Below are 23814 nucleotides of genomic sequence, written 5' to 3'. Positions count from 1 at the left end.
GTCAAGAATCACTTGGCAGGGATGGACATGTTTCGCATGATGAATTCATGGTAAGTTTTTTTCGAACTATTTCTCAGAACGATTTAGTTTTGTTTTCCAACAAATGGCGACGATTTCGGTGACGTGGAATACTTTGTACCGAGAGGAATACGGCGTGAAATGTGCAAGTCTAGAGTAAGCTATAACAGCAAGTTACCGGTAGCCATTGGCGTCCGTTCTCACGAGACGCCCGGGCGTGATTTTTAAAATGAATCTGCCTGTTATTACGCACTGAAATAACCGTCGCTTTTCCCCCTTTTATGAAATCTGTGACTTCCATTTTGCTCATGTATTTTTGGAATATAAAAACGGCGTAAGTGGTAAGAAGTAGATTAGCCAAGGGCAGGGGATTTCAACATGGAGTGCGTTTTCAAATTTAAATTTGACGGTTGGCGTTCAAATTGTTCCGATTTTTCGGAGACCTGCGTTAATATTAAACATTTGTCATATTAAAATAAAAAAATAAAAGTAATTATGTGACGTTTGCAGTAGCAAATACAGTATGTGTCACCCTCTATATCCAAGAAAAATGTGATATCCCATCCCATTTTCCATAAATATTTATAAACATGTACATCATATATACCGTATATATATAAAATGGACACGATAAAATTAGCCAACTCTAGTTAATGATTAACCTCGTAAAAGCAACAGATGATATACGGAGACACCTCACCACTGTGCAAAGTAATTTTGGTAAACCATTATGTAATTCGAACTTTTTTCTTTGAAATGAAACCTATGAATGGCGGTTCTCACAGCCCACCCCCTCCACCTTTCCCGTCCTCTAATTTTCTTCGTATGAAAGTTGTGTAAAACATGAAATCAGGTTCCCAACACACCAGTGACGGTTATAGCCTTCGACTTCACCAGGCCTCGTTTCACACTTTTATCATGTATTAGCAGTGACGCATCTTGAACGTATATTTACATTTAGAAACTTGGGTAAAACCAATCAGTTTACGTGCAAAATTGGGCGTCATGTTTCAGTACCCGTAGGTGAGTAGGGCCGTCAGTGCGCCTAACGCGATCCACTGTAGGCATTACTAAAGGTTCTTTGCAGCCTCCCTTCGGAGCTGCAACCCCTTTCATTCCCTTTACTGTACCTCCATCCATATTATATTTCTTCCAACTTGCTGTCAACCCTCTCCTAACGATTATTTCATAGTGCAACTGCGAGGTTTTCCTCCAGTTACACCTTTCAAACCTACCTATACCCTCAGTTTCCTTTCCAGCGCTGAATGACACCAATGGTCCCAGTGTTTGGTCTATGGCCCAAACTATATTCCATTCCATTCCAACACCAGGTATGAACACGAACAAAAAATTACACAAAAGTTACCGCAGGAATAACCACACGCTAGAGCCTTCGTCGAAGTCACCAAGGTCGAGGACCTTTTGCCACCAAGAATTAAAGCTTACCGTTGTTTTGGTATAATAACAACGCCATCTGTTGACGGAATTTATTATAATTAATAACAATGCTCAGCTGTCTTGTGTTTCGTATCTCAGTCGAAATTAAATGTTGAATCCTCATATAATTCTCGTAAAAAGTCGAAATTAAATGCTGAATTCTGGTATAAAGTCGAAATAAAATGCCGAATTCTCGTATAAAGTCGAAGTTAAATGCTGAATTCTCATATAATTCTCGTACAATTGAGTACATATAACTATCTATATTTTATAGAATGCCTCCTGCATGCCAGATTCAAAAGACAAAAATACGAATCTTATGGGTAAAAAAAAAATCGTCCTTAGGCCTACGTGAAGATTGCTCTCGTAAATTAGGTGTGCAGATTCTCCGTTAGACCTGAAAAGCAACCACGAATCAGCCACTGGATTATTGTGTCTGTTTATAGGATGTGGAAAAACAAACTTGCTGTCTACATTGAGTTTGGGCCGTAAGTCTAGGCCGTGAGCTTTTTTACGTACAAAATGGGCGCTGTGTTTAGTACCAGGACCTTGGGGATGTACGTAAAACATAAAATAATGACGGTAAATACCGTAATCATAACTTCTTACGTTGTTATGGTTGTTACGGACTAAATAACTTACGGCCGAAATGACCACAAAGACTGCATTGCCCGTAAAATATGGCAATGTGCACACACCGCCCCCCCCCCCCCCCGCCCTCCGTGTGTTCAGGAATGGATGACATTTAAGCGGTTGAAATTATTAGATTAAAATAAACCTGAATTCATGTTGGTAGGAAGGAAAACGATTTAAGAAACCTCAAAGATTTTCAGCTGAATATAAATTGTAATGTGGTTCCGATCGCTGACGAAGTACGTGAATAATGCGTACTACTGTCTTGCAATTTGCCTCTTAGTGCTCAAATTAAAAAAAAATTGTCGAAAGGGTTACTGGTTATTATCTTAGAAATGTTGCATTTGTAAGGAAAATATATTTTGATAAATGTTCTGTAAATGAAAAAGACTAATTGTGTCATAAACAGTAAATTATTGCAGCTCTATCAAAATCTGCCTAAAAATATCCTAAATCGAGCGGCAATATTATTGAAGTGTGTTGCACCGCGGGACAGGATTGCGCCTGTATAACTGTTTGGGTTGCACTGGCTTCTTATCTAAGCTAGACTGATATTCAAAATGTATATTTAATGACTCACCAAACTATCAAGATAAGCTCTCAAAAATGTTTTGATTACTAGCAGAAGGAATGCAAGATTCAAAAGCACTCGGTATGGCATTACAAACCGGTGTGAAACTCCTCATGGATTCTAGTCCTATTCTATTTTCGCTATAATTGTTACAGTTGAGGTCAGCGTTAAATCTTTAACGTATCTTTTACGTTACAGGGAAAAGGTCAGCGCTCGACCCCGAAACAGCCAATCCGTAGTAGATCTTCACCCAGCAATGGGTTTCAGAGAAGTAGGCAGGGGACTCCCCCAGGGTGCCGGTGGATTCACTTCCTCAGCCCTCCGTCGTCAGCTGCACGGGAGAGTAGCCTCGACAGAAAGGAAGGAACTTCGCAGTGCCACTACCGTCCAGTTGTCCAGCTACGATACAAGACAGAGCTTTGCAAAGCTTTTGAGGAGAACAAAGTGTGCCGGTGAGTATTTCCAGCCCATCTTCTAGGGTTAGTATTCAGACGCCAATGGGATCTTCTTTGGTGCATCAGGCAGGCATCCATTATTTGTTGGGTGCAAGTTAGAAGTTTCCTTTAATTCTTTTCCGAAGAGTGGTCTAGACAATAATGTCACTTAATATGAATTCAACCTACTACGTAAATTTTTACTTTCTCCTGGAAGCGATGATTTTTGCAGACGTACGTACATGGGAGGGTACAGTTCACCACCCATTGAACGTAACCACTTGTATGTCATGCTTTACAGATTCGGGAGGGACTGCACCTTTGCCCATGGATTTGCAGAACTGCGAGCTGTCTCCCATCATCCCAAATACAAAAGTGAGCTGTGTCGGTCTTTCCACAACTCGGGCTTCTGTCTGTATGGGACCCGATGCCACTTCGTACACAATCACGAAGAAATTGGTGGTTTGTCTTCAACGGGAAGGTATCTCATACATAAACACCAAAGAGAAATGCTTTCAGCCAAGGCCCAGTCAGAAACTAACGCGGGACCTGCTGTCAACAGTTCTTTCAAAACCCAGCAGCCTTGTTCTGCACAACAAACTGGAAAATGGCTTTCATCGCCTCTTGACCCTCAGCACTTGGTAAATGATAACTGCTTAGCAGGCCGCGATCTAATTATGCCATTGAAAAATAAACAGCAAGTTTCCACAGATACTGCGCGAACAGTTGCTTCACTTCTGCAGGGACTCGGTCATATGGCCATATCGTCACCTAATATTAGCCACGATCATCTGACTGAAGCTGGTGTGGGTGCAGGAAAAGACACTAGCGTCAACATAACTGGAAAGCAGTGGTATGCTTGACTCAAGTGTTTTCAGTTTGTACCTTGAAGAGTGCCTTTGAGATGACGAGTGTAAGTATTTACTCGAGCATCTAAGATTATCACAAGGGTAAATGTAAATGTTAAGAGATGTTTTAAAGAATCAAGTGCAATATGATGGTTTTAGATAACTGGAAATACTCTCAGTAACATTAATTTTGACAATTTGAGTTCGTAAATACAAAAGAGTCAATGGGAATACAACAGTACTTGTTTTCAGTTAAATTATATGAATAGACACAAAACATTGATTGATTGATTATATATTGCACTAAAAAGAATCGGGAGTTGCAAAATATGCTTATAGTTTAGAGGGAATTATTTTTATTGGTTGACGTACTCTCTTTAGTGACTGCTGCAAGAATTATGTTTGCAGTTGAATTTTGAATTGTAATTTAATTTCTAGCATGAATTTAAAGTTTTCCTTTTTATGTTGACATGCAGTAACTGTATTTTGTTTCTTATTCTAAAGTTGAATGGGATGTGGTAAATACCCCCTTAAAAGTATTTGTTTTTGAAATGAATAGTCTATGTGGTTAATTAATGTTTTGTATGGAGATAGTTAAGTATGGCAGTAGAGACAAATGTGCAATATTTCTGCTCCAGAAAGTATTCTGGGTAATGAGAACTGAGATTGCCTATTCTGATAAGATCCTCAGTTTCAGTTTTGCGAGTGATACCCTTGGTGTGAGTCTAAGTACTGGAATATGCTATTATGCATAATACATCAGGTTGAATTAGACTGAAGGATTTCTTGACAGTTCCTGAGATTTTATATCCAAATGCTCTGATGTATTTAAGGCAATTGAAAGTTTTTCTGTAGGTCGTATAACTGCTTCGTCCCTTACAGCTGAGGTTGGTTTGCATGAACAATTTAATGTGGTTTTAGAACTAAGAATCCAGTGAAGTTATGCCAGCTGTAATACTGAGCCCTTACAAGATTTTGAGTCCATTTGTAGTAACGCTGAGTTTTATTCTTGTACGGAAATCGATAACACAGTACTTAATAATTTATCAGTTATATATATATATAAAAAAAAGACTTGCTTGTCGACTTAGAAAACATTATGGTGTCTTAAACTGATCCCAGTGATTGCATAGCGTGGTTCCCTTCCCCATATCTAGCAGCCGTATTTGGGTTTCTGTTTTCATTTAATTTAACAGTGACCCAGAAACCAGAATTATCCAAGAAAGAAACGAGTTAAGTGAGACACATCTCTGGTTAAAAAAAAAAACACATTGACTCATGACGCCATGCACTTGAAAGGGGCTGATTTAGAAAGATGCGAAGTTATGAATTTAAAAATTTATAGGGATTAGCGAAATTTGTTTTACCACTGCAAATGTCCCTTTGAAAAATAATAAATTAGAATATCAGTGTTGAAAAGCTGTAAGGAACTGGTATTCTTTAAACACTTGTAGCACACACTACTCCATTATATATATATATATACGTCCACTCTTGCATTTTTACTTATGGTAATGTTCATGTTTTAAATAAAATTAGTTACATTGCCACTTGTTTTTTCACTTTTGTTCCTTCTGGATATATACAACACACACACACACACACATATATATATATATATATATATATATATATATATATATATATATTACATATACAAAATGTTACAGCACAAAAGTTGAAGTGAATGGACACTGGAAAGTGCTTTAATCTTGTATTAGGCCCAGTGTTGCATCTAAAATAATTTAGTTTGTTTAATGTATTCACGGGGGAAAAATAACACTGGATATTGAGCAGTTTTATTCATAAATTACCTACCTCATTCAAGAATATATTGACATTGAATATTTACACCATGCAAGTCAGTCTTGTGAACACGAAAAAAAATTCAAAAGATTAAGTTGATAAGGACCAGTTTGCCGTTTTGAATAAGCTTTCTTTTACTTGGACTGATGGTTAAAGATGGTCTGTAAGCGTGCTGCCAGAGGCAAATGGAATAGATATGCCTTCTGTGGACCCCAAGACTTCAAACCAACCGAGAATCTCGTTACGTAACGTTTTACGGTATCGATCAAAGAGATCTGTAAGTGAAGTCTCGTCTCGCAAAGGTGTCAGCTCATTTGACACTGGAGAGCTTTGTAACAAGACTAATAATTTAACTGAATACTAAAATGTAACATTGCGCAGGACAATCGGGCCCAACGGCACATGATGTAACCGGCTCCGTGGGAACTTACAAATTCCGAGAAGAAGAAGAAGAAGAATCACTTGTAAACAACCATGGCAGGGTTGATGTTACGAAAACGTCTCTACGGGTCATCCCCGGCTTCACGACCGTCAGGCCGAAAACTAGCTACGTCGTGCTGTAAGTAATTATTGTTAGGGACATGTGTCGTGTCATATCTAGTAAAATTTGCCCTTAAAAAGGCTGCAATCCGCCTCGGTAGGCGTATGGGTGGTGTTGGGACAGTGACTTTCGTAACGGCGAGGCCAAGCGCTGACAGGGAGGTCGCTGATAAAACTGGGTGTATACCTGCTGACAGCATATTGAGCACGTTTATTTCTATCCTTTATGGAATCTATGTACCATATCTTAGTAGTATAAGTTGTAGCATTATTTATATGAATATCTGATAGCCTGATATTTCACTCCATTGGGGTTTTTACGCTGTGGTCTTATGACGGTGAAATTGTCGGTAACGGTAATTTTCTGACAGATTATAGTGTGATTTTTGCATTATGCATATTAAGGAGACATGAGAGCACAGTATAGGTTTAAAACTCAAATTTTAAATAAGTCCCTTAGTTTAATACTTTAAACACAAAAAACACCTTTAAAAAATCACATATACTCTTACCGAGATATTTTTTTGTCTTTTGTGTATGTTTTAACATTCATTCCCATGGGCCTGGTACTAAGCGTAGCACTCATGGTAGTGTTTGTAGTGCTGAAGAAAAAATTTCCCAAGTGCTGTATTTTTTTACCACTGCGGTGTTTAACAGTGCCAAATTAGCCTATTGTTTTGTAATTCTACAAAGTAGGTCACCATGAAGTTTCTTGTATTAAAAGTTTAAAAATAATGAAAGCCACCAATGACTTGTCATGTTGTGCATATAAAAATATGAGGAACCCGGCCAAAACCACCCAAAGTACATTAACCCATTACACAACCCCTAATGCCAACAGTAATGGAAGACCACAGAGTGAAACCTGGGATTTTGATGGGGAAATTTGGAAACTAGTGAAATATACAGGAATTGAACCTAACCTGAGCAAGGTCATTGGTCCTATCAGACCAGGGGCCAGCGCCACTTAACCTGATGTACATCAGCATAAATTATTATGAAGACTTTAGCTTACTTACATACTTTGGTTATTTGTTGACCACTATGTTCCTTCCCATAATGTATGTGAACTTTAGTATTTTTTTAGTTTTCTGCTGTGGTTCCTTATTATTAGACTGAAGGTGGTGTAAAAACTTACCATTTCCTTCAGAAATAAATATCAGTTATTCCTACAGAATAAGATGTAGTATTGTAAGGTGTTGCATTTATGTTCAGCATGAACAAAACTGCTCAGGAATGCAAATAATAAAATGTGTGAACAATGTAAGGTATTGTTTCATGTTGTGTGTCCTTGTTGTTAGTGTTACTACCAGTTGTGATGCTGAACAAGGGTAGGTCCTTTGTAATGGAGAGGTTCGGTAGCAGAGGAGAAAGGCCATAAGATGTTCGCAAGTTTTCAAAGGGGGATTACTCCACTTTTGATACCAATAAATCTTTTCAGCTCCTTTGTCGTCATCTTCTACTTTGTAGTCTACTTCTACCTTGACCCCTCTCTCTTTTCCTTTATTGGCAGGCATCAAGAAAGGGGAAGTCTAGCCCTCACATAAGAAGTCTTGATAAGCTTCGTTTTATGTTTCCCCCTCAGGGGAGGAAAACATTGATTGCCACCGGTGGTCGGTTTTCCACAGGTGGGGTAAGCGATGCCGTGCCAGCACATGTAAATTTGAGGTCTGCCTTCATCTCATCTCTTAGTGCGCTCTTGGCTCAGGCTCGAGGCTGGCTTGTTTGCCTAGTGTATGAGTTGTCCCCCTCTCACTGCTCTTGCAAGTCCGGAACACTTTGTGTTTGGGACCTGTGATGGCTGTCCAGTGTGTTGTGTAACCACCCAAGCTCCATTTTGTCCATAGATCCTAAGCCTGGTGGAAGTGGAATTACTGGATTCCATTTCATCCTAATTCCCTCCTTTGAGAGAAGCATCTGGGCTGAAGTACATGCTGGAGTCAGGCAGGGTACAGAAGGAGGCTTCTCCCTCGTCCTCACTTATAACAAAATGGAGAGGGGACTAGGTTGAATGTAGTCCAACACCCAATTCTGGGTTTTACTAGGACCAAACTTCCTTCCAACATGAAGTCTCCTGCCAGAGGTGTCATGGTTCTCTGAGTGGTTCCTTTCTTAAGTAACCCCTTCTCACCTTGGGAGAGACACTCAAGCCTAGGGCTCTACTGCTTTGGCCAACCATTTTGCCAGACCAGTAGGGATTCAGAAGCTATGACCTCCCTTTCTTGCAAGGCAACCCTCATCATATCATATCTGTGGTGGTTCTCAACTCCAGTCAGTGGAAGGGGACTGACCTCCTATGTAAGGAGTAAGTCTACTGTATAAAAGGCATGGTTTGTATTCCCATAAGAACAAATAGCAAATTGTGAACAAGTTTATATTTTTCCTAGCTTACAGCAGGTGAGTGGGGTTTTCCTCGCACTTAGCCACCTACCGTCAGTCAACCACTGTTATCAAGCTTCAACCCATGATTCAAGTGTGTGTTTGGGAATACTCCTACATACAAGGCTCTAGGTTATGTACCTAGGAAAATTGAAATTTTGTATAATTTATAGCACCTGCCACTTGAGGCTGGAAAATTGACTATCATTTCAAACGTTGTGATGGTTTGGGTTTGTGATGGAAATTGGGAAAGAGGAACAGCCCATCTGAGGATTGGCATATATGGAAGGAGCAAGTTAGAGGCCAGTAGAATATCCAAAAATTATGGAGAATTGGCTTAGAAGAAGACTGGGATTACAAGGGAGTTTTCGCTGGCTGAAAGTATGCAGGACATCTAACCCAATAAAGAGAAAACACGAGGTCAAAATGCTTAATGACGACATAGCAGCATTTAAGGTATACACAGTATACATTATAGCTATTTTTTATGATTTATAGTGTTCATTTTATATTTCACAAGTTTGGAATTTGAATGAAAGTTCAAGTTGCAGAGTTTGTTTAGCAAAAGATAAACAGCTAAACATTTGTCAAGATAAAGTACCTCTGCTGCTTCCTTTAGTGTTAAAGCTTCCATTTTATTTGTATTCAGTGAAGTCTTGGGCTTGGAGGTATGTCTTGAAAGTATAAGTATAATGCTTTAGTTATTTTATATGTAATCACTTCATTTATTTGCAGATTACCAGAAACTCCACTTGATACACCTGAAGACAATGCCTTGTTGCGATCAGAAGACTTACCACAGTTTGATCAACTCACACCAGAGAAATGTTGGAATGGCATTGGGAAACTGGCGCTGGAATATGAGTCAGGAGTCTGGGCTGTTGAAGAGAGAGCCAGAAGTAAGTAGAGTTCTTTAATATTTAGAAATTCAAGTGCAAATTGCTTTATATCTTTTCACCACTATATACTGTATATAATCATCCTTTACCGCGAAAAGTTTAAGAAGAGAAAATGCTGTAAAAGTTGTCAAGAATGAGTCATTACATATTTTTCAAACCAGTATAGTATGTATTTGAACAGTAATTATTATACATTTACAGATTACGAACACCATTTTATGTTTTGCTATAGATAGACTATATCTTTCATGGCATTTTGATAATTTATAGTGCACAGATTGACAGAGCTTTGTTCCTGATATAGATTGATGAGGTATCATGAATCGCTTTTTATCTCCAATCAAGATCTGATTCTCGAGGCAGTTTTTCTGCTGACAGTCTCAGAAAAACATGTTGGCAAGTTGCATGGCCTTTCATATCTTTCTTGGTCTCATTGTTCCTGAGTTTGTGGTAAAATCTCAAAACCTGAGAGATTCAAGAATTCAGTTTCTTCTTCCTAGACTTTTTGGTGATCCAGATGAGATGCTTTTGTGCCCAGAGGGAACCTTGCAGATCTGTCTACAAAGGACCTCACCTCTCGGGCCAGAGCATTGGTGCCTTTTTGTTAGTACAGTACCAGCAGACACAAGGAGGTCCCCAGAAACATTTTCTTTCTAGCTTTGTGAAAGCACTCAAACTGGCAGATGGGTCTTCCTGCGGGGAGGATGATAGTGCAGTCCTGGTGAAAACTCACCAAGTAAGGGGTGTTACTGTAGCCCCAGCTTTTCAGAAAAATTATTTGTTTCTCAGGTAAGGAGGGCAGGTGTCTGGCATTGGCAGGCTACCTTTACTTAATTCCGCATTAGGGATATTGCCCACAAATCCTTGCACACCTCCTAAGTACCTGCAATGCTGCTTATCTTGTTATGTAACCATCCAAGCATCAACAAAAGTTAAAACCTTTAGTTAAGGATTACTTGTACATAAAGGCTTTTGTTTGTATACCTAGAAAAAATAAATTACTTAATAATTCCATATATATTTTCCCACCATTCATTTTCAAATTTTAAAATATATATGTCTTATTTAAGGCTGCCCATTCCTTGGTAGTAAAAAAGAAACCCGATTTTAGAAATCACTGTATTTCTATTTTTAATATTTCCACAGATGAGGAAACATCATTCCAGAATATCATAGAAGAATTAGACAAGTTAGAGTCTCCTCTGAATACTTCGTGGGGGACAGTCAAAACACTTTTTACCGTCAAGAACAATGAAATGAATGCCAACATGTACCTTAAAATTCACGAAAGAGCTCGGAAAGCAAGAGCTCACAAATTTATAAGTCAGCCTATTTACGAAGCATGTAAGGTAAGGAACATTCTTCATTTTCTTAATACTGTACCGTAGGGTTTCTTGACTGATGAAATGTTTTTGGAAAGGAGTGATAATAATAGAAATTTTGTTCTTGGACAGTTCAGTTACTACCCTCGTGATCCCAACAGTTCAGTCATTGGTTTGCCCATAAGGTGGCTGCCACCTGCCCATTGCTTTCTGTCGTTTGTCTTTCACTCTCCACTTCTTATTGTCAAAAAGTAGTTTAATAAAACCACTGTGAACTGTGAATGTTACAGAGTATATATGGAAGGGAAGCAGACTTGAGTGAAACTCAGCAGCGTGTTTTACGCAAATACATGTTAGAAGCGCGCTTAAATGGGATTGAGTTACCCTCTGAGAAATCTGATCTTCTTGCAACTGTCTTGAAGAAGTTAGAGGACCACAAATCAGAGTTTAAGAAAAAAGTTGTTGTAAGTATTTTTTTTGATGATTTATTATGGTACCGGTAATCTCTTTTAGGATCTGTCAGATGCCTTAATGAATGCCACAGATTATTGTTCTAATATCATGATACTGCATTGTAAAGTTAACTGGTTATGCATAGAGATAGTGAAAAAATATATTGCGTAAAGTTCCTTGACCAGCAAATGTATGTTATATACTCTGAGTATCAGTTCTGTCTTGCTGTAGCTGGTATTGATTTTAATAAGTGAACTTCTAAAGTAACTAAAGTAAATTTAAAGTTTGTTAGAAAGAAATGAGCAACAGAAGAGTCACCTGTTTGCATTTAAGTTGGCAGGTTCTCTTGTAGAAGTTCAGACTTTTAGCCTTTGGTGAAAAAATTGATCTCATGGTTTTTAGGAACTAACTCTTTTAGATTTGCTGTAATTTTGGTTCAAGTTGAAAGAATAGTGATATGAGAAATATCCTACTTTATTGCTGAGTGATTATAGTGAACTGTGATCTTAAGTTTCAAGTGATCCATTTTGTTGCAGGAGTCCACAAACAGATTCTCATATCGAATACAAGATCCATTAATGGTGAGAGACTTTCCTGTTGAATTGCTTGAAAAAATGTGCCAAGACAGGTTAGTATTAACATGAATAATGACTGCTGATTTTTGTGCATGTTTCTAGTTTAAGTAGTTATTATCCTTAGGTCATACATGTCATTTTGAAAAGCATACTTCAGTTGACAAAAACTGCCATTGAATGTCAATTTCAATTTGCTAAGAAGTACTTAGATGTAGTAGTGAAGTTTTTTGTGAGTTTGGGCACTCAGAATTTGGCATTCTTGATGTCAGAACTCCTCATTCATTGTTTGCTCCTCCTCAGATATGGTTCCTAGAACTGCAGCTCTGCTTTGACATTCATTCGCAACAGCTTCTCCATTTCCATTCTCAGAGTTACTGTAATAAACCTGGATACTCTTAAAATTTTTGCTTGGTGCTTGTAAATCAGACTTAAGTGTGGCAGTGACAAGTTGGTGATTACTACTGACGTCAGCTTCTCTGTTGCTTCTAACATTCCCACTGTTCTTTTTATCTCTCATCAATTAATAGCTGTGCTATGTACTTGGTTTTTATGACTGCCATCTTTAAAAGACCAGGTTTATATATAGAAATCCTCCTGGGGAAAGTAGCACCTCTGGTCGCCAAATTATTGTAGCACAAAAACCTATAAAATGCATCCATTTGTGTGTAGTCTTTCTAGGGCATTCCTTGCCCATTATATACTTTGTACCTTTATTGGTCCTACCACTTAAATTCATAACCCAACAACCATTCTCATATTATTTTGTGATTTGGTGTTTCCTCTGTAACATTTTGCAGTTTTTAGAAATTCATCTTTGATTTCACAGGAGAGTTAACATGTTAAAGCATAACCCACTATAATACATAGTACCTTTTATTTAAACCTTACCAGGATTTAAATCTTACAGTGAGGAGTAAGCTACTGCTCACTGTTCTCCGGTCATATATATATATATATATAGTCCTTTTCTGCTTTTGGTACTAGAATAATGTGTACCAATTCTGTTTGTTCTTCCTGAATAAATACACACATTATCCCTTTTACAATTCCTTTGCCCTGTGGTTTACAAGCAGCCAAGATTTCCAGTCCATATATCTTTAATTCATTTTCTGCCTGTTCTGTCTTTCCAATTTTATTCAGGATTTTTGTTATCCAATTTCTTGTTTTCAGTTTATCCCTAGTATTTACGAACTGGAAGAGTCTTAGCACAGGTGTATGGCTGGGACCAGGGCCCACTTCTGAATTGTGCCTTTCCATTAATATTCATTGGCTAAGTACACTAAAGATACCCAGCTTCTTGTAGTGTGCACTTCCTAGTGAAGGTCAATGGCCCCTGCCATTGCTTATTGGTTTTTAACCTAGGTCATCTGCCAGGCATCCAAGTTCGAAGCTGAAGAAACAAAGCACTCAGTGCCTTAACCTTGTCCATCACCCTAGGGCGCCTCCTTAACAAGACCACAATGTCAACTATGGATTTAGCCATTTTCTAAAGAGCTGTCCAACTACAAGGCAATAGGTGCATATACTTTGAACTAGTAGCCCTAATACTGGTACTACCCCAGGTACTGGTGCTTTTCACAGTGTTTGTAATAAACTGTGGGGTGACCACTTATATTATTCTTTTCTCAAGGTTATAACTGTATTGGACTTAAAAACCAGGGCTACATCTATAGTGAATTTTTTTTTTTTTTTTTAGTATGTGAATCTTGCTGGTGTAAAAATGCAAAAACAGCTTTTGAAATTTTAGACGTTAGCTTTTTACTATGAAAGTGTATACTAAAAGTCTGATACAGATCCAGAAGAGCTGCTAATTTATTTTTTGAAAGGAAAAATATATAACTAGTATTTATATGTTAAAAGTAAAACTGAAATATTGACAAATCTATGTTCCCATATTTTAAGCAGACATAACTTGATGTATTTTGCATTTGGTTTATATATACAGTATTTAATTTATTTACAGGGCAAGATGTCATCAAGGACCATGGGATGTGAGCCTTCACCCAGATGTGTATAAAATGTTTTTAGAGTATTGCCCTGATACTGAAATCAGACGTAACACTTACCGTGCTCACAACATGAGAGCCTCCAACCACCTCAGTAAGGATGTCAATAATAGTATTCACATAGAAGAAATACGATCACTCAGGTGAGTAGTGTCATACAATATTTCAAACAAAATGTTTTAAACTAATAATTAGCTGTGTTAATCTAAATAAAAATATTTATGTGATGTGCTAGAAGGTCTTATAGTTTCCAGAATTAATTTATTGTTAAGTTCAGTTTCCCCCATTCCAGTGGTAGTCTGAAGCATATAGGCAGATGGACTCAAAAGTTTTACAGTGGTAACGTTTGTGTAATCAAGTAGTTGCTCTTGGTGGAAACAGTTGTGAATTTGATCTAAGTAAATGCTTTTAGCAATTCCTGTGGAGTTTGGATTGTTGATTTCATGGTTAGGGTTGGCTGTTTAATGATAATGATAAACAGTTTCTCTTAAAAATGATACAATATGAAGAGATTGCTAGGTTACTGGGAAATAACATTGCATTGTTAAACAGCAGAATTTGATGAGTTGAGTCACAAATATGGGAATGACTGTAATGGTATGAAACAAGGGCAGTAGAGTACTTCCAGCTGTTTGGACAGGCATGAGAATGACTCATGACTAAACTCGGCTCACTTGATGTGACAGTATAATGAGAATGCATTAAAAATGAATAGATGACAAGGCATGTTTCAAAACTGTAGAGTTATTGGAAATCCTGGAGAGAGGGCAGAACAATTGAAGAGGTTGGAGACACAAAACTGAATAAGGAGTGGTAGCTTCCTGTTGAAATGGGGGAGTTGGCAGAGTTGTGTGTTGGGATCCGATCCATACAGTGTAAGGCTAAGGTTGACGTAAGATGAATGGGTTGTAATAACAACTCTGTACTTATTTGTAATAGCTTTACTAGTGGCTGTCCAAGTTTTACCTACAGGGGGAAGTGTAGGGGAGTCATCGCCTTACCTTCCTAAATCTTCCATCTTTCATGTTCATTCATGGTATCTTCAAGATATAAACTTCCTAGGTTATTAGCAGTTACATCAAGAGATCAGTTGCATGTAGACAATGCTGTATTTTTTTATCATATTCAGCTTGATCGTCCAACCTAAAGGGAAATTTGAGTGATGGGATTGGATAAAACCAAAAAAATTTTATAAGTACAAAATTATTTTTCTCATGCAAACCCATCACCCTAGAGTGCTTGGGTCTGATCAGTAGTTGAATGTGTGGCCAACTTGGAATGCCAGATACTGATGACTTAACCTAGATTTGTTGCCCAGTCATTGCACCAAAATCTGGAGGCAAAATAAAAGTAGGAACTCCAGAGGGTACCTTCCCAGGTAGGAGTCAGGGCTCCTGCCAGGCCAGATAGCATTCCCAGAGGAGGACCACACCTAGAGGGCAGGGACTCTCAAAACAATGACCCTGACTAGTATTGAGAGGAGGAGAAGAAGAGAACTGTACAAAATCATCCATATATGGAGTTCCCTCCATATATCTTATCAAACAGGTTTCTCATTCAGATTCCATGAAAAACGAAGGTTCCACTGGAGTTGGTACTTGTCCAGTAGTTGATACTACTTTTATCCTTTGAGCAAGAGTTCACAGGGTCTAGGGACATTCAAAACCACTGATAGGAACTACTTGAGTAATTTGTGTGTGTGGTCGATCTGCTGAATATTTAGATTTGAGTTTTTCTGTTTGATTGTTCATGTTGTACAATGCTAGTAGATTTCAAGTTATAAGTTTCTTTTATAATCATAATTGCCTTTATTTGGTAAACTTAGAATTGAGTGCTTTTTTTATATTTTTTGTTAGTTATCAAATGTTCTTTCTCTTCTTCAGGGCGGATCAAGCTCGGGTTCTTGGGTACGAAAACTTTGCACAGATGTCTATGGAAACAAAGATGGCCAGTAGTGTAGATAATGTTTTTTCCATGATTACCAGCTTGTTAGCAAAAGGTAATGTACTTATAAAAGTAATTATGTCTGAAAAAGTATAAACTTGTTCTATGTGGAACCTCAAATATTGACCAATGAAGTTTTTAGTACCCCTTCAGATATGTTTGATGTTCAGAATATTACCATTAAGGCTAATGTTTTGTTAGGTCCATTTGAACCTTTGTCGTGGGTCTTCAAGAATATCATGCTGTAGAAGTTAGCTTGCAGGAAGACTGAAGTTGTGGCAGTCTTTCCTTCTCTTAAGACTTTCGTCAGAGTTCCAAAACTTGGATATGCAAGCTGACTTTACCCAATGTTGTTACACTCAGAAATTGCTGTTATGCAAAGAAAAAAATGTATGGACACAATGGATTTTATTTTATGGTTATTGTAAAGTAGTTGAACCGGGCAACTGAGTCACATTTATGGACTCAGGAGGTTTGCCTGAAGGTTTTACTCCCAGTTGAAAAAGTGACAATTGGACCAAAACACATTGAAGAATTTGCTGGTAAATGAGATGGATTGATGCAGAGAACTTAAGTGATGTCTGCATTATGCTGTTCAAGGTATATTGTTGGTAGGAACATCTATATTGTGAAGTTATGGAATGGAGACCAATCAGAATTGATATACACTACATGTTAGGTACCATTAATTGTTTCTGGGTGATAATGGGCTCACCTCAAGATGTGGAAAAGTTAGAAAGTCACTCTTCCATCTCATTATTTTTCTTGTTTTATTATTACTGTTGTTAATGTTTCTTTTGATGAAACCACAGGGTCACATTTCTAGAAATGCATGGCTTGCCCAAAGGGTTTGTTCATGAGTGATGGGTGAAAATTGGAGCAGGGCAAAATTAATGAAGTTGAAAATCTTGATTGGGAGATGCAAATTGTCTTGTTACATAGCAGGAATGTTGTGGGTTGGAATTTTATGCCTGTATTTTGTTTAGTTTTTACTTTCCTTCCTCAACCAGCAGCAAAAGTCCTGTTTTAGATATCAGTCAGATATGTAAATTTTGTCTGAATCTTCATTTTCAGTTTATCCAATTTTCACATTTTTAAAGAACAGTAAGTTATTAGGTAAAATTTAATTTTATTATTAAAGACAAACCCTTGTGCCAGTCCTATTAGAGTTAAATATTTAAACAAAAGTGGTCTAGTTGAACTACGAAATAATAATTGTACTTCTCATAATTGAGAAATGCTGTTTAAATTAAGTATTCAACTTGGAAAGACAGCTCACATTACTACAGTATCCATGTTGTAGAATTTGCTTGCTTTGCTTTTAGGCAAATGTAATGGATAACTGATTACTTTTTTAAAACAGAAAAAATATGTATTGGTACAAAAATTACAATTGATGGGAGGACTAATAGGTGTGTGATGGCCTCATCACACTCAGATGAGATTTATTGAATAATTTTTTCTTCATTTTTATTGCTCTGTATGGTAAGTGTCAGTATGCATAGAGTAGGCTGAGTGAATTGCAAGCTTAGCCTAAGGTTATTTTGCTAGGTGGAGGACTTATTACTGAATGTGAGAGAGAGATCACTGTATTGGTATTTGAAACTAGAAAAAGATTTCTTGTAAGGAACACTAACATGAGTGGTGAGAAGCCTTATTTCAAAAGTATCATCTGTAATTAACACATTTAAGGCCTTTGTTGTGCAGGGGAAGGTAAATTTGAGGTGTGGAATTTCAGAAAGAGAAAAGAACTGAAAATTAGCGATATTCATGTAATTATTTTTTACTTTTCAGCAAGAACAGCTCAGGAAGAAGAAATTGCTTCACTACAAGAATTTGCAGGGAGCAGAGGTTTTGACATAAAACTCGACGCTTGGGATGTACCATACTGGAGAAGGAAGCAGAAAAGGGTGCTTTTCAAGTAAGATTTCAGTTGTTGGTTTTGTATTGATTGATTTTCAGTACTGTAAAATCCAGCAGTACTGACATCTTGGAGTTTGGAACACCCTTCTTAGCAGAGGCAATTTTCAGTTTTCAGGTCTGTCTGAGACTATGATTTTAGTGATATCAGACTCTATTTGTAAACTCTTAAATTGCTAACTCAGACAAGTAGGGAAAGAGCTTTAAATTACTCTATATTAACTTATCAGTTTTGAAAAAATGCATAAATTTAACCTTGCACATATGGCACTATACTTTGTTAAACAAAAGATAAAGTGGAAAAGCACATGGGAAATGCATTGCATGTGTAAGAAGATATTTACTAACTGTTGACCAAGGAAATATTTGTCAGTATAATCATAATATAAAGTTATATTTTGTACTGAACAGAGATAAACTAGCAACTCATTTATTACATTATCATGATGAATGCACAATTACAGAGAAAGCTTGAGACCAGAGATGTTACAAAAAGCATAAATTTGAGAAATGTATCTCACGAAGTAGGTTATTTTATCCCTCATTCATACTGATTGCCAAATAGCACCCATTTCAGGTTAGTTTTGGGAAGTAACTTACTACACCCTAGCCTGGCTGATAGTAAACATTGCTGTTTAGCAATCCCAGTAATAGGGGACCCTTTATTGGGATTTTACTGTGAAGTAATTGTCTACTGCATCTGATAACTTAGAGAAAATCATAGAAAACCCCTGCAGAACAATTATCTCAACCAAGCATTTTATTTTGGGGTATTTATTTTTGCTTGTTGATTTGACATTTTTTTTTTTATTAAAGTGCACTTGTAAATTATATCTCTGGATTAAAGTGAGTTGACTCTTGCTCTGCAGTGATAATCAGTGGTAACAGGTAAGAAAAATATAAGGCGAAGGGCTCATCACTAATGTCACTGAAGTGTTCTCTCTACATTGTAGAAAATATAGTAGTTGATAAGACAACAGAGTTAATGACAAAAATGATTAACGGAACAGTGCAGTATTATGCATTAGTTTTCAGCAGTGACATTAGCATTTATTGCTGTTGAATATACATGTTTGCAAGTGTTGACACTTGAGTTCAAAACCCACTGGATACTGCTTCAAATTAGCCAAAAAGCAGCATGCCAGAGAGAGTGAGTTTTGCACAGGCACACACCCACCTACATGATTACCCTTTGTTGTTCATGATAGTAAAATAATGAAGATCTCTCAAGCTGGACAGTACTGTACGGTTGGCCAGGTTTCATTTATGAGTAAGTCTGCTGTTGCATATAAATACCCAAACACCCAGGGTATGTAATCATACAGCTTACAGTTGTCACTACACTGTATGACAGACCAACTTGAACATCATTAAAATTGGAAACTTGTAACAGTACAAAAACAATACTAACCCTCTCTGACCACTGCTACTAGGTAAACAGTGAAATTGGTGCTGTGATATTAGAGTTTGTAAATACTCAGATTCATGGTTGAGAATTAAACCATCAGGATGTGTATTCTTTTTAAGTGCAGGTACCTGGTGGTGCTGGTTCATCTTTGCTGCTTTTCTTCAGCATCATTTTCATTCATTAACTAGGTACAAAAACTTGTTGGGTCACTATTTTATATTGTGATTCTATGCAAATCCAAGTACAAGTAGCTTTTTCTTACCTCATTGTGTTCATCTCCATTGTAAATAACCCACTGAGGTATCAGAGCCTCTGTATTTCGCTTGCATAGTCCCAAGGCTCTCTCCTGGATTTTACAGATGTAATTAAACACTCTAGGGCAGTCACTGACTTGACCTTCCACCTAAAAAGCACTTTGGGTGAGGATATAATGTGGTGAAACAGTTTTTAGAAGATAAAACTTTTTTTTTTTAAACCTTGTTTTGGGGTGGATCTGGATAAGATGTTTTTATGGCTGCTTTGAGCCTTGCTTTATAACCTAAGTAGACCTGAGGCAATCAAAAGGTGTATGATTTTGGTGTGAGGAGAATAATTGTCCATTCCAGGTGAGAGCCCCTTGGAGTATGATGCAGTGGCATGTCTGTGGCCTTTTGGGTGAACTTCTTGGCTTCACCTAAAGGATGTCATCCACAAGTCTTTCTCCTTATAGGACCTGTGATACCTGCTTAGTGATTTGTTTAGATATTCAAGCTTCTCTCAGACAGAAAATTTGTAGATATTCACCTCAGACAAAAAGCCATCATGTGTAAGGTACTCTTGACGGCATAAGGTTGGAGGGTAAACAAGTTAATGATTGGCATCTCTCATTCACCATTACTCCTTTCTTTGAAAGGAAGCAGTTGGGCCAAGGAAGTACTGGACTGGGCTTTGGAGCAGGTAAGCTACACAATTGAGCATCGTGTGGCAGTGCTTCATTTCATAAGGTCTGACACTCCTTTCTCCCTTTCAGCCGGGATGGAATTGGTGATATAGCTGTCAGCTGAACTCAATCGGTATTTGATTGACACACATCTTACTGTAACTTGGGGCCCTATCTCAGTCACATCCCTGTGCTAAGTTTTATAGAAGGTTACATTTCATTGGTCTCATGCTTATTACTGTGATTAGGAACATGCTATGTCTGAGTGGAGATTCAACTAGCTAGTCATTCAGAGACTTCTCCCGTCTAAGGAGGAGTGACTCATAAAATGTGATGGTTTGTATTTTTGTGGGAGCAAGTATAAAATTTGTTATTTAATTTGTATATTTCTTAGGTATACAAACTAGATCCTTTTATCATAATACAACCTCCACCCTTATACCAAAAGAAAGAATGCTGGGATCTAGCGAGTGAGTTGGAGGCCAATCCAGCTACATCCAATTAACCTCCTTGGTACCAAGTCTTGGTGATTGTTCCAGCTTGTTCTGAGGAGTACCCCTATGTAAAAGGCTCTTGTATGTTTATGGGGAAAAAAAATTTATATATTTCTGTGTTTGTAGATGTATTAGCAAAGAATGAATATTAGAAAAGGCAGTGTTTTACATTTAAAGAAATTCCTTGTATTTTCTTTCCTTGCAGCTATGATGAAAGCCACATTCGTGAGTTCTTCCCCTTTGATCATGTTTTTGAAGGCCTTCTAGAATTGTGTTCAGAATTGTTTGGTGTATCTTTCCGAGAGGTTGACAGCAGTCTGGTATCCACATGGCATCCAGATGTCCGTTTCTTTCAGGTGTTGGATTCCAGAGGGGAACACATCTCATCATTTTATTTAGATCCATATAAAAGGTAAATAAATGTTTCTTATGTTTGTGGATGATTCAGTGTTATGAAGATGGTTATAAAAGTGCTATACAAGATTTTTTTGGTAAATCTTTCCTTCATCAATTTTTATAGACATTTCATTTTTCACTAATATACAGTACTGTTATTGTATGGAGAGTTTCTGCTTACAGTACAGTATGTACAAAAATTGCTGTTAATAATTTTATGAGAGAGAGAGAGAGAGAGAGAGAGAAATCATCGGCTATAAATGCATTAAACTGCGGTAAATTTTCCGGCAAAGTTGTTTTACATCATTTACTACAGATACGTGAATCAAATTACACAATGCTTTGGCCATTTGGTTTACAGTTTTTCACAAATCAAGAAAGGAATTATTAGATTGTATGTATTTGCTATGTGTAATTTTATTGTAGCATGTAAGGGATGTACTGCACTACATTTTGAATCAGTTGTAATTTGCATGGAAAGCATTCAAGGAAATAGTACATGCTTGTGGACATGGATTTTGGACCACCGCATACATCTGTTATATTTCATCAACTTCTGTGTAATGATTAAATAAGAAATAGAATTACAATGACAGTAGGGACAGTGATGGACAACACATACCAGTTAGTTGCCTCCTACATTTTATATTATTAAATTCTAGTGACATGAGTGACTAAAAGAAAAAAATTTGTATTGATAGGGATCAATAAAATTAGGAATGTAATTGTTGCTACTACAGTATAAGGATCAAAAACCCCCAGCTGAAAGTAACACAGGATTCATGCCTATCAAAATGGAAGGTGGAGCAGTGATAGCTCACCTGTTAAATGTTTGTTTCCTTTCTCTGCCACCCTATTAGGTGCCCAAGCCAAAAGGTTAAGATATTAGTTGCTTTTCCCAATCTCACTGAAGGCTTTGTATAAAACAGTGTTTTGTGTTTCAAAGTTGCAGCACACAGTTTTCCCTTTTTATTGATGAATGGCATCACCTCCCCATCCTTTTAGGAGTGTTTCTTGTAAATGTTTGCCTCGTTCTGAATCAAGGTTATCATTAAAGATTTAATTTGAAATTTTGGATAATTTTTGCAGACCTGGAGAAAAGCTTCATTCTTTAGGCTCTTCTTGGATGTTAGGGCTCCGTAACCGTTCAGATGTTGCCGGGACCACTCCTTTAGCTAATCTGGTGTTCAACTTTTCACCACCTGAGTCAGAAGAGAAACCGTGTTTACTGACATTTGCAGAGGTTAATCAACTTTTCTTGAAGGTAGGTCTAATTTTGGTTAGTAGTTACAACTAGATAGCAATTCAGTTCAACTTGATATTTCTCATAAGAAATTTAATGGTAGATTAAGATGTACTCTTGTGACTCAGAGTCAACAAAGACACAAACTCAAAATGATGCAGTTACATTTATCGTCTTAGTGATTTTTTGTACAACAATACAGGGTGGTGTGTATATGGTATCCTCTGTTCTGACCCCTTTTCTGAAAATTTCATGTAAATATAATGTATGAACTGTGATTAAAGATTTGCTTTGTTGAATATTTTACTAATTACTTTATTGTGAATATGTGGTCCAAGCTCTTTACAACTCACAAGATTACTGTATACATTGTGTGTGTGAATTATTGAGAAAAAATTTTATGCATTGAAAATCTTTCATTCTCGTATACATTCCACAAAAACTATATACTGTAATTAACATATTGTTATGAAAAGAAATATGCTTTGAAAGGTTTTGAATACTGTACAGAGCATATACTAATGTACTGAACTCTGTTCTGTCTCGCATGTCTTAATTATGATGAATGATTATGGGACTAAACAAAAAGTTTGATATATAGTCTTTGGAATATGAAAAACTTCACTTTTATTTTTATTATTCTTTTGTTACCTCTCAGCTTGTTGGATGCTTAAAAAAAAAAAAAAATTGGCTTTAAGAGTTAGGTGTATAGACACCTTGAAAAACAGTCTTCTTTTCTTTACAGTTTGGCCATGCTTTACAACACCTCCTAACAACAGTACCATACAATGAAGCATCAGGGTTAACCAATATCGAGTGGGATGCTGTAGAAGTCTGCTCAAACTTCATGCGAAATTGGTATGTGTCATTCAAGTTTTTAAAATTGTGGTATGCTGTTTCTGTGTTTTGTCATTGTGTGCTTACCCTTATGAAGACGTTCTCAGTTTTTGAGAGCACAACATACATGCAACTTTGTCAAACTTTGTTGCTCTCACTCCACTAAAATCAGTATTACTAGAAAGAAGAGAGAAACACTGTAATTTTTGTTTTATTGTATTGCTTTAGGGAAAGGCATGAAAGTCTCATTTTAGGGTGTTGTTAAACAGAGAATTTCATCATTTGTCATCGAGGCCTGTAGAAAGGTTCTGAGGTCGTATCATTGAAACTGATATGCAGGAGACAGTTTTGTAGATATATATACACATATATATAACATTATTAATGCAACTGGCAGTAGCATTCTTAACCTTCCTGTCACTGGATGACTCCTCTCTGATGCTCTACCTATTCTAGCCTTGTAGTTGGTTTGTCACCAACATTGTGCCATGAATGGCATGCTGTAGATGGTACTAGATTTTCCCCACAACATCCCCTTTCTTCAACTGGGTGTCAAGATGTAGCAGCCCTAGCCCCCATTGAACAGAAAAGTACCTTCCTAAGATTCACAGTCGGAATAAATTTGTGCCAGTTAACGACAGTTGGTTCTGCTTCATTCCCTCTCCCTCTGTATAGTACCCTATGGCTCTGTACAGCTAGTTTTGCCAGGTGCAGATGAGCTACACAGAAAAG

The 23814-nt window shown here is 37.3% G+C and overlaps 2 protein-coding genes across 2 annotated transcripts in view; both read left to right on the top strand.

Moving 5' to 3' along the window:
• Positions 1-5489, top strand: LOC136845055 (protein TIS11-like). The gene is made up of 3 exons (XM_067114805.1): positions 1-50; positions 2858-3111; positions 3395-5489. Exons 1-3 carry the CDS (start codon positions 48-50, stop codon positions 3954-3956), a joined length of 819 nt encoding a protein of 272 aa, XP_066970906.1. The 5' UTR covers positions 1-47; the 3' UTR covers positions 3957-5489.
• A 717-nt stretch (positions 5490-6206) lies between these two features.
• Positions 6207-23814, top strand: part of LOC136845052 (uncharacterized) — a 30827-nt gene continuing 13219 nt past the window's right edge. Inside the window, 12 exon segments of the mRNA XM_067114800.1 lie at positions 6207-6246; positions 6249-6306; positions 9402-9565; positions 10712-10914; positions 11178-11351; positions 11877-11968; positions 13879-14064; positions 15805-15920; positions 17660-17786; positions 20812-21018; positions 22092-22266; positions 22991-23103. Of these exon segments, the coding sequence (XP_066970901.1) occupies positions 6222-6246; positions 6249-6306; positions 9402-9565; positions 10712-10914; positions 11178-11351; positions 11877-11968; positions 13879-14064; positions 15805-15920; positions 17660-17786; positions 20812-21018; positions 22092-22266; positions 22991-23103 (1640 nt within the window). The 5' untranslated portion in view covers positions 6207-6221.

This window comes from Macrobrachium rosenbergii, chromosome 13, assembly GCF_040412425.1.
Source record: "Macrobrachium rosenbergii isolate ZJJX-2024 chromosome 13, ASM4041242v1, whole genome shotgun sequence".
NCBI classification, from domain to species: Eukaryota; Metazoa; Arthropoda; class Malacostraca; order Decapoda; family Palaemonidae; genus Macrobrachium; species Macrobrachium rosenbergii.
This window is presented reverse-complemented; position numbering and strand designations above follow the sequence as displayed.